Source organism: Eubalaena glacialis, chromosome 4 (assembly GCF_028564815.1).
Source record: "Eubalaena glacialis isolate mEubGla1 chromosome 4, mEubGla1.1.hap2.+ XY, whole genome shotgun sequence".
NCBI lineage: Eukaryota > Metazoa > Chordata > Mammalia > Artiodactyla > Balaenidae > Eubalaena > Eubalaena glacialis.
This window is the reverse complement of record NC_083719.1, coordinates 54,531,835-54,546,396: the sequence shown is the minus strand read 5'-3', so window position 1 is coordinate 54,546,396 and position 14,562 is coordinate 54,531,835. Positions and strand designations below refer to the sequence as shown.

General features: G+C 40.4%; 1 protein-coding gene across 2 annotated transcripts in view; it reads right to left on the bottom strand.

Moving 5' to 3' along the window:
• Window positions 1-14,562, bottom strand: part of PIK3R1 (phosphoinositide-3-kinase regulatory subunit 1) — an 81,551-nt gene that overhangs the window by 59,840 nt on the left and 7,149 nt on the right. The window contains exon 2 of one of the 2 annotated variants that reach the window (XM_061189322.1): window positions 9,899-10,618. The exons of the other annotated variant lie outside the window; for it this stretch is intronic. Within the exon in view, the coding sequence (XP_061045305.1) occupies window positions 9,899-10,232 (334 nt within the window). The 5' untranslated portion in view covers window positions 10,233-10,618. The remainder of the gene's footprint in view (window positions 1-9,898; window positions 10,619-14,562) is intronic. 2 annotated transcript variants of the gene reach the window in all.

Sequence of the window (14,562 nt, the reverse complement as noted above, 5' to 3'; positions counted from 1 at the left end):
TCTGAGTTATGACCTTCCACTGAATAAAAAGGCACTGTTGGGGAGATCAGAAAGAGGAAGGGAAGAGCATTCTGGGGACAGCTGCTAGGCTCTTTCTGAATTATAGGCAGAGTTGGGGAGGACATGTCTCTGCCTCCCTATTTTTAGGTGGTCAAAACTTATTCTGCCTGTGTTTTTAAACCCAGTTCCATTTGGTTTACAGTAGACATTTCTCTTGCTAGTTCTAGTTTTTATAACTGTTTAGAATTTAAGGACTTTTCTCTACCTTCTTAGAGACTCTAGTGAGAAGTGTGTCAGGGCTACCAGGCAGAGACCTTTTTAAATCAGGAAACTTTTAAATAAGTTTCTTTTTTAACTGGGGGGAAAAAAATAACAACAATAAAAAATAAAAGCATCCAAGAATTTTTACTGGCACTCGTGTCCTTGGAGAGACTCTCTGTGCAATGTCACAGTGTCTTTTTAAGTTCAACACCTAGGATTAAATTCACCTGTGCCTTTCACTTGCCCTCATCTACCCTCTTGTCCTTGGAATTCAGGTAACAGAAACACAATGTTTATGTTATAAACTTGGCAGTGACTAACTTTCCTGAGAAATAAAGTTTGACATTCAATGGAATTTAGTCATTTAGCCAAACTTTGAAAATGGCGTTTACTGCTAATTTTGACAAAACTCAGGTACAAGACTTCAGATTCATGTGAGTCCACCTCAGATTTCTTATACTTAGGGATTTTAAGCAGCTGCTGTCCACGTGCCAAAACGCATAATTTTTATGCTGGATATCCTCAGCTTTTGGCTTTTAAGAAGCAAGTAATAACCTGCTCAATTTTAATCAAAATGTTTTAATTATGAATCAGAAGTAAGAAAATATGAAGCTCAGGGAAACATTTGAAGCAGACATTTAACTTCTTCAAAAATAACAGAAATGGAAGGAAAATCACTTATCAATGGTATATAACTTTTGAGTATTTGATCAAGGTGTATTTGAGAAAAACTGCACATACACACATATAACCCCAAACTTTGTCTCAGGTTCATGGCCTTATCAGTCTCTTTGTAACGCAACTCTTTCATATATTTAGCAGACATAAGAAAATGCTATAAGTTGTAGGTAAAACAAGATAATTTGTGTGATGGTATGACTGTAACAGCCAATGAAACTTAACAGATAAAACAGACATAATTACAGACCACCCAAAAAGCAGAAAATAGTTGGTTCCTTCAGTTACTGATAACTTCACAAAGGACTGCTTAACAAGACCCACACGACTGCCTGCTGGAGTGTTCTTGAACCCTCTGAATGCTCCTCCTAGGGAGCCCCCTCCTTTTTAAATATTTACACAATCTTTTGAGCTTTAGTTTCTTAATCTGGAAAATGGTTATAATGCCATATTTGCAGGGTGGCTGTAAGGATCAAATGAAAAATGTCTTTAAAATGCTGAGCAGAATGCTTGGCAAATAGTAAGTCAGCAAATTTTTAGGGTATATTTGGAAAAAGCCATTTTCAATATTTAAACAGACCCATGGGGAAACATGGGAAAATGACTCTACTATATACTTTGATATGTTCTAAGCAAATTCATTACATCTCATTCCTTGGTACTTTGTAGATAATCACGATTATTTAGCAATAAAGTCACATCTTGCTCAAACTTCTTTGAACCTGTCTCCTTTGAAAATGGAAAATTTACTTTTTGCTCCCTGAAAAAACATGGTAAGACCTAAGTAAGCAATGTAGTAAAATACTCGGAAATTATAAATTAATAATGATACAAATATTCAACTACGTTTCTATAGTTAAGAACAGGAATAGAAAGATATTTCAAATGAACTATTTACTGATAAAGAAGCAACATTCTTAAACATTAGAAAATTTTTAAACAGGATAAAGAATAAAGCCAGCAGTGTTTAATGCAGATTCACAATAGATTATCTTATGAACAACCTCAAGTCATTTTGCAAATTGCATTTTCCAAAACCCAGTAGCAAGTTGGAACCAACGCTGACTGTCTCTCGCTGTCACGGTGGTACCTCGTGCAGTCTGAAGGCACTATGGCAGTTTTGCTCCTTAGGGTAAAGTTTGGAATATAACACTGACCACCCAACAGTCCCTCTGGCTTTACAATGCAGACTCACATAATGCCTATGCTAATGTGTTATCTCTTGGGTACATATTTTAACACTGCTATCACATAAATTTGAAGAGGTCTGAATAAATAAATCTTTATAACCTGAATAGGCAAATGTTAAAAACATCACCTTCTATCTGCCTTGGAAAATTTAAGAAAAAAACCACTAGAAAAATCCCTAGGAACTCTGAGCACATATCATGTCAACAAATGTAGCTATGCCACACAGACACAGTCCAAGGGAGGCATTCCATCAATGTCTTTGAATTCGCTGATAAACTGCAATGTGTAAAACGGGAAGAATCTCAAATCAATTTTGATATCAGCAACTGCTGAGTGCCCACCAATAGAGTTAGAGCATAAATTCTCACACTTGGTGAAACAGATCTTAAAATCATACACTATGTAGATTTGCAAAAACTTGGTACCAATTTGGCGCTTTCATTAGCAACAATCCTATATCATCCCAAGGACCAACCTCCAATCAGATCTTACAGTGAGGTCATGTGAGCACATCTGCCCAACCATCCTTGCTTATTTCTCTGAGTTCCTTCCTTATTTTCCCTTCTAGCTTCTGGGTTGCACTACTAGGGAAACACTACTAGTGAGAACTTATACTTTCTGGGTTTTGTTTCTCCAACAATTCTTATGAGTAGGAATGGAGAAACTTTTACTGATCGAGTGTCAGTAACAGGTTAAAATAAAAATACAGCCAGAATTCAGAAGACACAGCATCTACTTCTTGTTTTCAAAGTAGAGAACACTGGGATTAGAAGGGTTATGGAATTTACAGAAAGCAAAGCAGAGTGGAATTTCTGATTCAAATAATATACCACAGGGATTTATATTTCACTTATGCCTACATCTTTACCATCTTGGATATCAGATTTGATCATCAAATTACAAATAGTCTTCTATAATACAGTGTAATAAACTCACAGTGGGAACTTCAATATGCATCAAATTGTGATAGGACAGGAGAATCTATAGGCATTGCACAATACAAGCTATCAACTGAGAAGGATAAATAGATGAATACAAACACCCCCAAGCAAGAAACAGAACAGAGAAGTTATTCCTGAAAATGACAGCCATACTTTAGGTGGCATAAAGCCACTAGGACAAAGTTCTCCATGCAAAATTAAACAGAAAGATCTGCTGCTTGTTTCTTTTGTTTTTAATTGCAAAGTTATATTTCATCAGAACATTTTTTAAATGTACAGTGTATGGAATTATTGTAGCAGAAGCAAAATATCACGGTCTTTTACATAAATTAGTAAGTAGGAATGATGCATTTATAAAGTATTCTGACAACATTTTGTTAAACTTGATATTTTAGGGAAACTGTACCCAAGTAATTAAAATACAGTCAATTTCTAATTCACTTTGACCTCCTCTATTTAGATTAGTTTATTGAAACTGAAAACACTGTTTTGATACTGAATGCTATAAACTCAATCAAGACCTCAAAAATTAAGATATAATCCATCATGCAATTATCCTTCTCATTTCTAGTTAAAATACCAAGTTATTTTCTCCTATTTTAGCCTTCAAACCAATTTTACGTCCTTCCTCATGGAAATTTGTTAGCAACAAAGACACAAATATGCAACAGCCAGCTGTACTGCTAACATCTGCTTTCTTTTACTAAGAAAAACATGGATATGTAAATGGCATCTAATACTTGGTATTCTTATTTGCCAGAGGTACCAGATTCTCCCCTTTTTGGAAGCTACTTAGCATATAAGGCGCCATTTGTTGTTGGATTTCAGAATTTTGAACATTTATTTTCTCAAACCCTGACTTAGTGGAGAAGTGTTTGTTAATCAGAATTTTGCCTGTTTTAGACAAAGATGCATTCACCTACAAACAAGGGAAGACCGACTTCAAAGTTATCAAAGGATCTATTGACAACTAAGCTAAAAAGTTAAATAGAAACACTTTTAACATACAGAATTCTACTTTCATGACAAAGAAAACTGTATTAGAACATCAACATTACCTTGGTTGCTAGTAAACAAAATAGGATCACTCACTCCACTTACACAGCTCCTGCTCGAATCAGAAGTGTGAGGGCTTTATTTAGGTTATACAGATATGGACATTGGACCCTTTACCCATTTTGGAAAAAAGAACACAGAATGAAATCTCTAGAGCCAGCAGCCTTAATGAAAGCCTCTGAACATATATCTCACTTAAGTAAAAAAATATATATAATTTGCATACTACAGCTGTGATCCTAAATGACACATGCCATGGTAGCCTGGCAGAAAAGCTTTTCCTCAAATAATGTCTTATCTGTAACCCTGAACTTAGCTGTCACCGCAGCTCCAGGAAAGAGAGAATCAAATCCTTCCTGTCTAATAACAGACTGGAGGAGGGAGGGAGGAGTCCTCTCCTCTCTGGGAGGCAAGGGGACCTTCCTGCCCATCCCACCTCTGGGCGCCCTGTAAATTTCTAACATGGCTGGGCCAGCTCAGGGCAGAACCTTCCTGCTAAAAAGCAGCAAAGGCGAGAATACTGTCTCTTCTTGTCAATTTTCTCTTCAAATAACTGTGGATATGGAAATTGTTTCTTAGGGTTACTTTCTCCTTCACATTTCTGGGGAAACAAAATAATTAAATTTAAAATTAACAGGGAAAACGTCTTAAAAATCAAGAATTTAGTAAGAAGAATAGAAACGCTGGTGCTCCTGAGAGGGAGAACTCTGGTATAATATGTAACCAAATGCCTGAGTGATACAGTCTGTCATAAGAGAACTGGTTAGGCTCATCTGATTTTATCAAAAATGATTACCACATTTGTTTTTTTCAGGCCTGCTCTTTCATCAATTATATTGATGACATCTTTCAGATGTCACTTCCTACTAAAACACAAAGGGCAAACACTTACATGCTGGGAGTTTCCTGGTAGTCCAGTGGTTAGGACTCAGCTCTTTCACTGCCGGGGCCCGGGTTCAATCCCTGGTTGGGGAACTAAGACCCTGAAAGCCTCGTTGTGTGGCCCAAAAGAAAAACAAACAAACAAACAAAACCCCCAAAACAAACAAACAAAAAACAGGTATATGTTTAAAATCTCTACTGTTCTGATTAATTTTTCTGGTGGGTCAGAAATTAAAGACAGGAGTCCAAGGCCCTGATCTTCAAATATCCTGCAACCAGGCTTGCTTGCTCCCCAAAACAGTGATCGATGAAAAACAGGGAGTCAGCACCAAAGTCAGAGGTCTCACCCCATCACTGGGGGCGGTTAACCACAGTCCTCCCACTTCACAGCAAAGTCTCACTTAAGCAGGAGAAAAGGTGAGGAAAGTTATGACACGGCAGCTTCTGAACTAAAACAGAATTCATAAAGGCAGGAATTCGTGAAGCAAAGCAAACTACTTTCACAGGTACTATTTCTGTGAGTCACAGCAGTACGTTCTGACCAGGGGGCTCAGCAAAGGTGTACAATTTGGGATCAGGTCACCATCCTCTGCGGCCTCTGTACAGTGTAGTCAATTTATGTGATTTATTACAGCCTTGCTTTCTAGACAGGGGGCGACAACCGTGGAGGGACACTCAAATGCTGAGTGTGAGAAATGGAAAAATCACGTGGCTGGGGAGACCGTGAAAGCAAACACAAGCTGCAGGCTTTTCTCTTTTTCTGTTTAGAAGGAATTTTGATCAAAGTTTAAAACAGCCCACACCAAATGTGTGCTTTATGTTTTATATGTAGGACCAGCTGGGACTCACTGTCAGGGTCCAGAGTGGGAGCTGGGGGAGGGGTGTGCAGATGCGGGATGGAAGCGGGGATGAAATCAGATTCCTAAGTGATCTCTCAAGCTAGCAGATTTCAACATCCTATACAAACTGACGTGGTCATGGAATCTCACTAGTCTAAATATTCTGGATTAGTGTGACTTTAATCAAAGGATCTCAAAATACTGTCTCAAGAAATAGCCCCACTGGACAGCTTACTTATGAAAGAAATACAGTTTGATTCTCTTATCCCTAAATCCCCACTTCCATCAGCTCATTTCCCTGTGTCAGGGGAAATATGGAAGCACCGCTGAATGCAGAAAGAGCAGGAGGATGGCCTTTCAAGAGCTCGCCTCCCCTAAGGAGCATGTACCACCCATTGTGTACCCCCATCACACCGTTCATCTGCACCAGACGGGGAAGAGGTTCTCTCCAAAGAAGGTAAAACGGGGCTTTACTGGGTTGTGGGAAAATGAAATGCGATGCTCATATCTGTGATTTTAGCTTCCATGCAAGGAGGAGATAAAAGAGGGGGAGGGACAGCATAAAATCTGTGCCCGAGGACACTTGCTGATCTTGACACGTGTTCTATTAACTTTGCTTAAGTGGCTGACAGAGTACACTCTCAGCTCAACATGCTTTCCCACCCGCAGAACTACCAGTCCTAGGAAATGGGGTAAAAAATAACAGCTTTGGAGACACAGCATGCGACGGTCAAGGCCAGGTCAAGATTCCTCAGATGTGAATGATGTGAATAACAATAAACCGTGATGTTTAAAAACAGAATGGGCTGTTACAGCCGTGTGCCTGCACGTGACATACCAAGCACATGGCTCACTTCCACAGTCACGTGGGATGTGAAACAGCTGGATGATGCGTTTCCACAGCAAGCGTCTGTCCACTTGCTAAGCACCTACGATGCTGTTCTAGGTACTTGGGATAACGGAGAGACATCCAAGACCCCTGCCCTCACAGGGCTTACAATCTACCAGAGGGAACAGATAATAAACGAACGATGTGGTAAGTAAATCCTAGAGTAGGTTAGATAATAAATGCTTTGCAAAAGCAGAAGGGCAGGTTGTACGTGAAACGAGATGAGCAGAGCCAGCCTCCTTGAGAAGAAAGCTTTAAGCAAAGAGTAGAGAGTGGGTCAGCTAAGAGGATGGCTGAGGAAGAACTGTCCAAGCAGAGGCCCGAGGTGGGAGAGGAGCCGGAAAGGGCATCAGAGGGCACACCGTCTCTCTCGGGTCCTGACTTCATCTTTCATCCCTGCTTTCTAGCACAAGATAGGGGCTCGGTTCATATTTACTGAATGATTTAAACTCCAAGAAATACAAGATTATCCAATATACAAATTCAATCCAAACTAGGCCAGGGCTTCATAAGAAAACTGTACGCAAACTGGATTGGTGGAAGGTACATTTTCCTGAGAGGAGCTGGGGGATCAGATCTTCAAATGGGTTTTTGACTCTCTTTTCCCCAAAATGTGAGACATCACAGCTTTCTTTCCAGGAACATGCAAGAAAAGCAAAAAGTGGGTTCTGTCATCAGGGGGAACTCCTCACACAGATGCTACTTGTGGGCAGAGTTTAAAGACAACTTTCTTTTAAATACAAAGAGGGAAGGTGGTGAGAGGGGCGTAAAGGTAGGTTTATCCCACCCTCATCTTGGGGGCATGCCCACTGTCCCCATAACACTCCCTCCGCAAAAGAGACCTGCATGTCACTGGGGTAACCTTCTCAATAAAATACAGTCAAACATGAAAAACAGGTTAAGTAAGGTGAGGGAGTAAAAAGGAAAAAAAGGCGAAAGAATTCAATTACAGTAAGAAGAGAAAAGTACTATCCTTTCTCACCTTCACATAATTTGTCCCTGCAAACACTTTTCAAATAAACACACCCTCAGGCAAAAGAAATTAAAGCCCCACAGGTTCCAACAAATAAGTCTGTCCTTACAACTACTTTCCATATCAATTTGACATGCAACTAGCAGGAGCTGTTGAATCCTCATTTCATAGGAATCATATTAAAATGAGAATGCAAGATTAACATTTCTAGAAAATCTAATATTTAGTACCTCAACTCCCCACCCAACCCCCCATGCTGTCTTTTCAACCTTTCAATTGCTCCTAATTTCTCATTTATATTCAGGCCTGCTCTAATACTTTAATGCACATTACCGTGGGTCTCTTTCTTAAACTCTGCTAAAATATTTCATTTTACTCTTTCTATGTATTAAAAAAAAAAAAGAAAAAGATGTTAAAAATCTCAGTTGTTACCACATTATGTGAGAAAGAAAGCGTTATAAAATAGTTTAGATCCTACAAAGAGAAAACCATTTTTAAAGAAAGACTTGCTTTTCCGTATACTATATCCAAATGAAAATATCAAATGCAATTTTTGTTTAGAAGCTATTTTTACAAAATCTGTTTGTCCCTAATCTTGACAAGGTACCCCTTTTAAATAATCTTTTCTAACCTGACTCAGATATTTTTATAAGTCTGTAATCTTTTGTATGCCAGGAGAAATTATATCATTTTTCCTTTTGAATTAGCCTACATATTAGGAAGTGTATCTAACTTAAAAAATCAAAAGTCAAATTAAAAATATGTAGTTTGGTAGGAAAAAACAATTATGTATATACCTCCCCTTGGCTAAGTGAAACTATGCAAGAAACACAATGGTTGACAAAATTATATAATTTTATATATATATGCACATATATATAAAACGACAAAATTGTATATATATTACTTATACACAAAAAACTTTCAGAGTCAAGTTTTTTTGACTCATCTAGGAAAAAAACTAACTTTTGCTTTTGAACTGTCAAGTAAAACATATCATTTGAATATTATTTCTAAAGTACAGTATAATGTTTATAAAACAAGCATCCCTTTTGGGTTGGGATGGGAAGAGAAAAGCTCTTCCCTTCAAGTATCCTTAGTGAGTTCTTCGACATTTATAAAATATTCCCAATTCCATTTACCCTTGCATTCTGCTTCTTCATTCCCGGTACCTCATTCATTTGTGCTAAAATAAGCCAACATTAAAGAAGACACAATAGTAACAGGATCTCTTCCAGAAATACACTGTGATGCCCACAGTCAGTTTTGACACATACCACCACAGTTGAGTCCACCCATTTGAAACACATCTTTCCATGCCTTTCTCATTCTCTGGGAAAAGATTATACAGGGGGAACAATGCTTGAGATTTACCAGTGAAGAAATGAATGATTTGACAAGGCTGTTAATAGCAAAGCAGAGTAAAAGGCTTGCCTCTGTGTGAAACTGAACAGAAGAAATACCTTAAGGAACAGCTGTGCTCAGAGCTGAAGTGGGGACCATCTCCAATGAACAATGAGTGGGTTTTGGATCAAGGTGTTTTCCATTTGAGAAAAATATTCAGTGATTTTTTTTCTTTTTTTTTTCTCATGAAGGCCAAGCACACTATTGGCATTAATGCTACAGATGACACTACCCAGGCAGGAAGAGGACTCCCTGTGCGTCTACACTAACTACAGGATAGAGTTTCAGCTTCAGCCAGTATTCCTGGAGAGGAAACCAAGAGGTAGACACCAGGTTATAAAATCAATGGTTTCTTCTCCGTTGAGTTCTGTGGTCATTTTATTACTCTCTCCATTTTCCATGCAGATCATATTAATGTTCAATATACTTACATTAGACTTACCCTCTACTTTCCCAAAATGATTACTTAGGTATATAATACCAGTTACAAGAATAAGAATGCAAAAGGTGTTTAATTCCATGGCAACTCTAATAATAGTGTTTAGAGACACTAACTGAAAAGGTTCTCAGATATCATCACCCTAGTTTTATAACAACTCTCCACCCCACAAACACAAATTTCTAGCCATGTAATGATTGACCAAACTTTTATGCACCATACATAAATTCAGGTAAAGTTGCCAAAACAACTTCTGCCCAGAGCGTTTCAGCCCAGCTCAACCAACGTGAGACTTTTCCTTTAAAAAAAAAAAGAGTCATGAAGCAATCACTCATCAATACTGACCTTGTTGCTCACTGTCTGCTTCAGTTTTTGAAGAACCTGGTGCAACAGGAAGGGGTCGAGGTGGCCGGGGCTTTGGTGTGGGCGGTGAGATCTTTTTCCTTCCAATGTACTCTACGTAAGTTCCCGGAAAGTCCCCCCTCTCCCCCGTGGTCTCGTTATAGCCATTTAACCAGCCGATTTCTTCAGGCCTGGCTTCTTGTCCATCACTGAATCCAAGAGCTACTAAGGACCCTTTATTCACAGTCAGTACGTCCCCCAAGTGCAAGTCAATGTCTTCTTCCCGCTCCTTTTTATAGTCGTACAGCGCCCTGTACTGGTACCCCTCGGCACTCATGGCTGCAGACCTGCGACCATGCGACAGCTGAGGCCAGCTGCACACTGCAGTCTAACCTGACGTTTCTATGGAAAGTGAATTCAGAGAGTGTGTTAAGATTCCTAATACACGTCCAGCAGGGGATAAAGGATAACTCTCCAAAGGTTTAAGAGGAGAGGTGATTGGCCATCCGGCCGTCCATCTGTCCTCCATCAAGGGTGTGACTGAAGTCAGGGCTCACTTCCTCTGTGGCCGCAGTCTTCCCACCGGCTTCCTTTTCAGCAACTCGTCAACACATTGACTCGGGGCTGACTCTCCCTTCGAGGCCCGATCCTTTCTGACACTCTTGTCACACTGTCCATCTGTCATCTGATTTGACTATGGCACACACCACATGCGAGCTGCACCTAGCAAAGGGAAAACAAGACTTATGAATCAACGGCACACTTGGCCATCTGTGTGAATCTGAATTTCGACTTCCATTCAACAAGTACTTAATCAACCTGGCAGACATACACAGGCCAGTATGCTTTTGCTTGACATGGTATACACAACAAAGATTAGTGAGGCAGGCAGTTCCCGCCTTCTAAGAACACTCGGCAGGGTGGGAGGGATGCTGACATGTGGCAACATCTCAGAGATAAGACAGGACACAAGGAACTATAACACTAGGTAAATGTCATAAGAGAGCAGAGACTGAACGCTAGGGAGTTCAAACAAGGGAGAGACCACATCTCACTGCAGGCATCTGAAGACAGAAGAGAATGTGTGGCATGATCTTAGGTACAGGTGTGATGAAGCACATGTCATATTCTGGGAAGAGCTAGAACAGGCAGACCAGTATGTGTGAAGCCAAAGAGGGAACATCACATCCGGGTTAGAAAGATAAGCAGGGGTTGTATAACAAACATCAAACACGCCCGTGTCGAGTTTATGAGTGATGCAATCTACAATGGGGAGCTGGAAAAAGCCTTGGAGAGAGGGGAACAAGACCAGAGCGGCACTTGAAGAACCTCAATCTAATCCTGGTGCGTGGAAGGGACTGGCGTAGGGACAGAAGAGGAAAGCCATGGAAGGTGTTTTGCAGCCATCTGGGCAAGTGGCCATGAAGGCGTGAACCAAAGTGGCAGCAGAAGGTACGGAAAGGGGAGGACTGAAGTAAGGGAGAAAGAAGCATGTGTGGGACGTGGCAATGCTGAAAAATGGATCAAGGAAGAGAGAAGCACATGGTACTGGGTACTGGATCCTGGCTGGGGAGATGGACAGACTGCAGCGTATGAGAAACAGAGGATGGCAGAGAAGCCAAGAGGAAGGGGCTCTTCCCAGGCTGGAGGGCTGAGCCAAGGTTCAAGGTACTAGCTGACTGCTGGACCTTAAAGATCATCCACTCCGCCAGCTATTTTAGAATTCATTTCTGCATGACCTGAGATAATCAAAGAGATACATTGACCTGTGTGTCTGTTTAGCAACATATTAGTATTTTTAAGCCAAAGAAATAAAGACACAAAACTCAGTACATAATAGCAGAGCATAGATCATTTTGTTGGTACCTTCCTAGCAAAAAAGTAAAATAGAAAATATAAATTGTACAGAAAATACAAGTACAAAATAAAAAGGAAAAACTTCTCTCTCTCGCACTTTCTCCTTTATCCCAAAGTTGATTACTGTTTTAATTTTATATTGATTCCTTTCTTAAAAAGCAATAAAAATGATATATATTTTTAAAAAAAGAAGAAGAAAAAGAAAGAAAGAGAGAAGCAAAAGGTGCCTGATCCTGAGTTCACAAGAAGAATGTAGCTACCAATATCAGGCAAAGGGAAGCCAGGAGGCCTGATGGGCTAATGGTGATGCTGGGCATCCAAATGCAAGCATGGGTCGTTGAAAACCTGGTCTGTGATTCAGGAGAGGAAACACACCTGAGGTTTGGTAATCAGCCGCAAATAAGGCAAGGCCAAGCTCAATGGAATGAAGGAACTCAGAGGAAAAATATTAAAAGTAAAAAAAAAGAAAAAAAAGATCCAAGGACCAAACATCGAGGTTCAATGAATGCCACTGAGAAGGGAAAGTCAAGGTCTGAAGACAATGCAATGTCCTGGAAACAAGGGATAAGAGGGTTCAGGTAGGAAAAGGTGATCTCTAAGACTAAATCCTGCAGAGGGCTCTGGAAGTGTGAAACAGGCAGGGCTAGGTCATCTGGGGCTTTTGTCCATAGTGGAATCATCACGGACTTGAGAAAGCCCACTCTAGTCTAGTAGTATTGAGGATAGTAACCAGAGTTTAAGGAGTTAAGGAATAAAGAGAAAGTAGAGATGGCTGCTGCAGATCACTCTATGAAGATAGCTCAGTGGAGGGGGAAACGGAAATGCAAGTTTTTTTTTTTTTTTTTTTTTTTAACTAGTAGAGGCAGAGGGCTTAGAGAGTCAGAGGCTCTTTAAGTTAGAGAGGCAGTAAGGCAGCTTGGATAGCCGCTAGAACAGTAGAGAACAATGTGCACACGGACACACTATGCGCTCCGTTCATTTCTCCACGTTATCTTTGTTAGAAAGAGGAAAAGCAAACTAAAGGTTTCAGTTAAGCTGGCTGAACAATAAAGCAATAAAAACAATAGCCTCACAATTTCGGTGTGCTATGTCAAAGAGAGCTTTTATAAGTTTTCAAGAATGGAGCCCTTTAGAAGTTTATTATTATAGGCACTCTGCGGTGTAGGCATCTTAAGAAGCAAATCTAATCACAGATTAATTGTTATGCTGGCATTCAGAAGTGTAAAGTATTCAACTTTACATGGCTAAAGCCTCTTAGCTGTAATACAATAACGCTCTTAGGAGAGTTACATATTAAAAGAAGGAAAAACAAACACTGGAGATCTTTGTGTAGCAAGAATATTAATTTGCAGTAGTATTCTACTTTGTATTTCAGTTGGCAGAGAAAAAAAATTAAAGCAGCCAGTAGAGCATATGAGAAAAATAAACTATGTTATGTTTGAAGACAGCCTCTCCTTTTGCTAGATCCAGAATCAAATTAAATATTCACTGCATAAATTCACAAGAAAATGTAGAACTAGCAAATCCCATTTTTAGTACTAATGTACTGTTACAAATGAGACACAGAACATGAAAATTTACATATCCCTAAATGCCTGGAAACCAGGCAATATGCCTGAGAATAATTTAATTCCTCCAAATCTGCCTTGAAATTTTTGTTAGCTTTTCCTGGCAATGTATGTTTTTTTGAAAAAAAAAAAAAATCCTCAACTAGTAGGCTGGGTAGATCTTTCCGCCAGCTGCTGCCTATGGCTTCCTCTATTTCAACAACCCAGGAGGCCAGTTTGGTGAGATTCTTAACAGAATTGGGAGTATAATAATTCCTCTCTCTCCCTCCTACTCTGTCCCCCTCAATTCCTCCTCTCCCCGCTACACGGCTCTCAGCAACCGCCAAGCCCTGCTCATGGCACACCTATGTAGCTATGCATGTCCCTCACCAGGGGACGCTGCAGTAAGAAAAGATCCAGGTCTGCTCAAGGTTTTACAAACCTAAAAACTGTGTTTACATTGGCCTGAGGCTAAATCCCTGCAAGGAGACAAAGAACCCTGAGGAACCCAAAGACTTTAGCAAGACCAGACTTTAGAGTAACAATTCCCGCCATAGATGCCAGAGATCTACCTGTCTCTACAAAGTCCCCCTCCCTCACCGTTTGTAAGAACCACCTTACTTTCTGTGCAGAAGAATCCTGTGCAGAACTCTGGGCCCTCAACTGACCAAGAGAACCCCAGATCTTCTATGACTCTTGGACCATAAGCAGCACACACCACTCTTTATCTTCCGGGACTCCACCGTCAAGGCCAGGAAGACCAATCCAAACAGTCCAAGGTCAGCCATGATTCGGTGCCAATTAAGAGGGAGCGCTGACTAGCCATGGGGTGGTGAGTGGAGCGCATCCCATGGGGAGGTGCAGAGAGGCCTTGGCTAGAGGGAGGAGGAGGGTGGCCCTCCCCTGCTGCACACTGCACACTTTCTCCTGATGGCCATGCCCATTTTAATGGCTGCCACTGTTGTCGTCACCAAATACTGGAAGCTATAGGTGTATTAACCCATTCAATCATCACCATCGAATATTCAGTGGGAGCTATAGGTGTATTAACCTGTTCAATACTCAAGGTAACCAAGAGATGGGTACTATCAACATTCTCACTTTACATAGGAGGAAAACGAGGTGTGGAGAGTTTAGCGTCTTGGCTGTGCTATCTCGGCCATGATAACACTCACCAAGAGCGAGGTGTAACTAGAGTTCAGATCCAGGCAGTCTGGCTCCAGAGCCACCACTTTTAACACCTTAAAACCTACTGCCCAAACT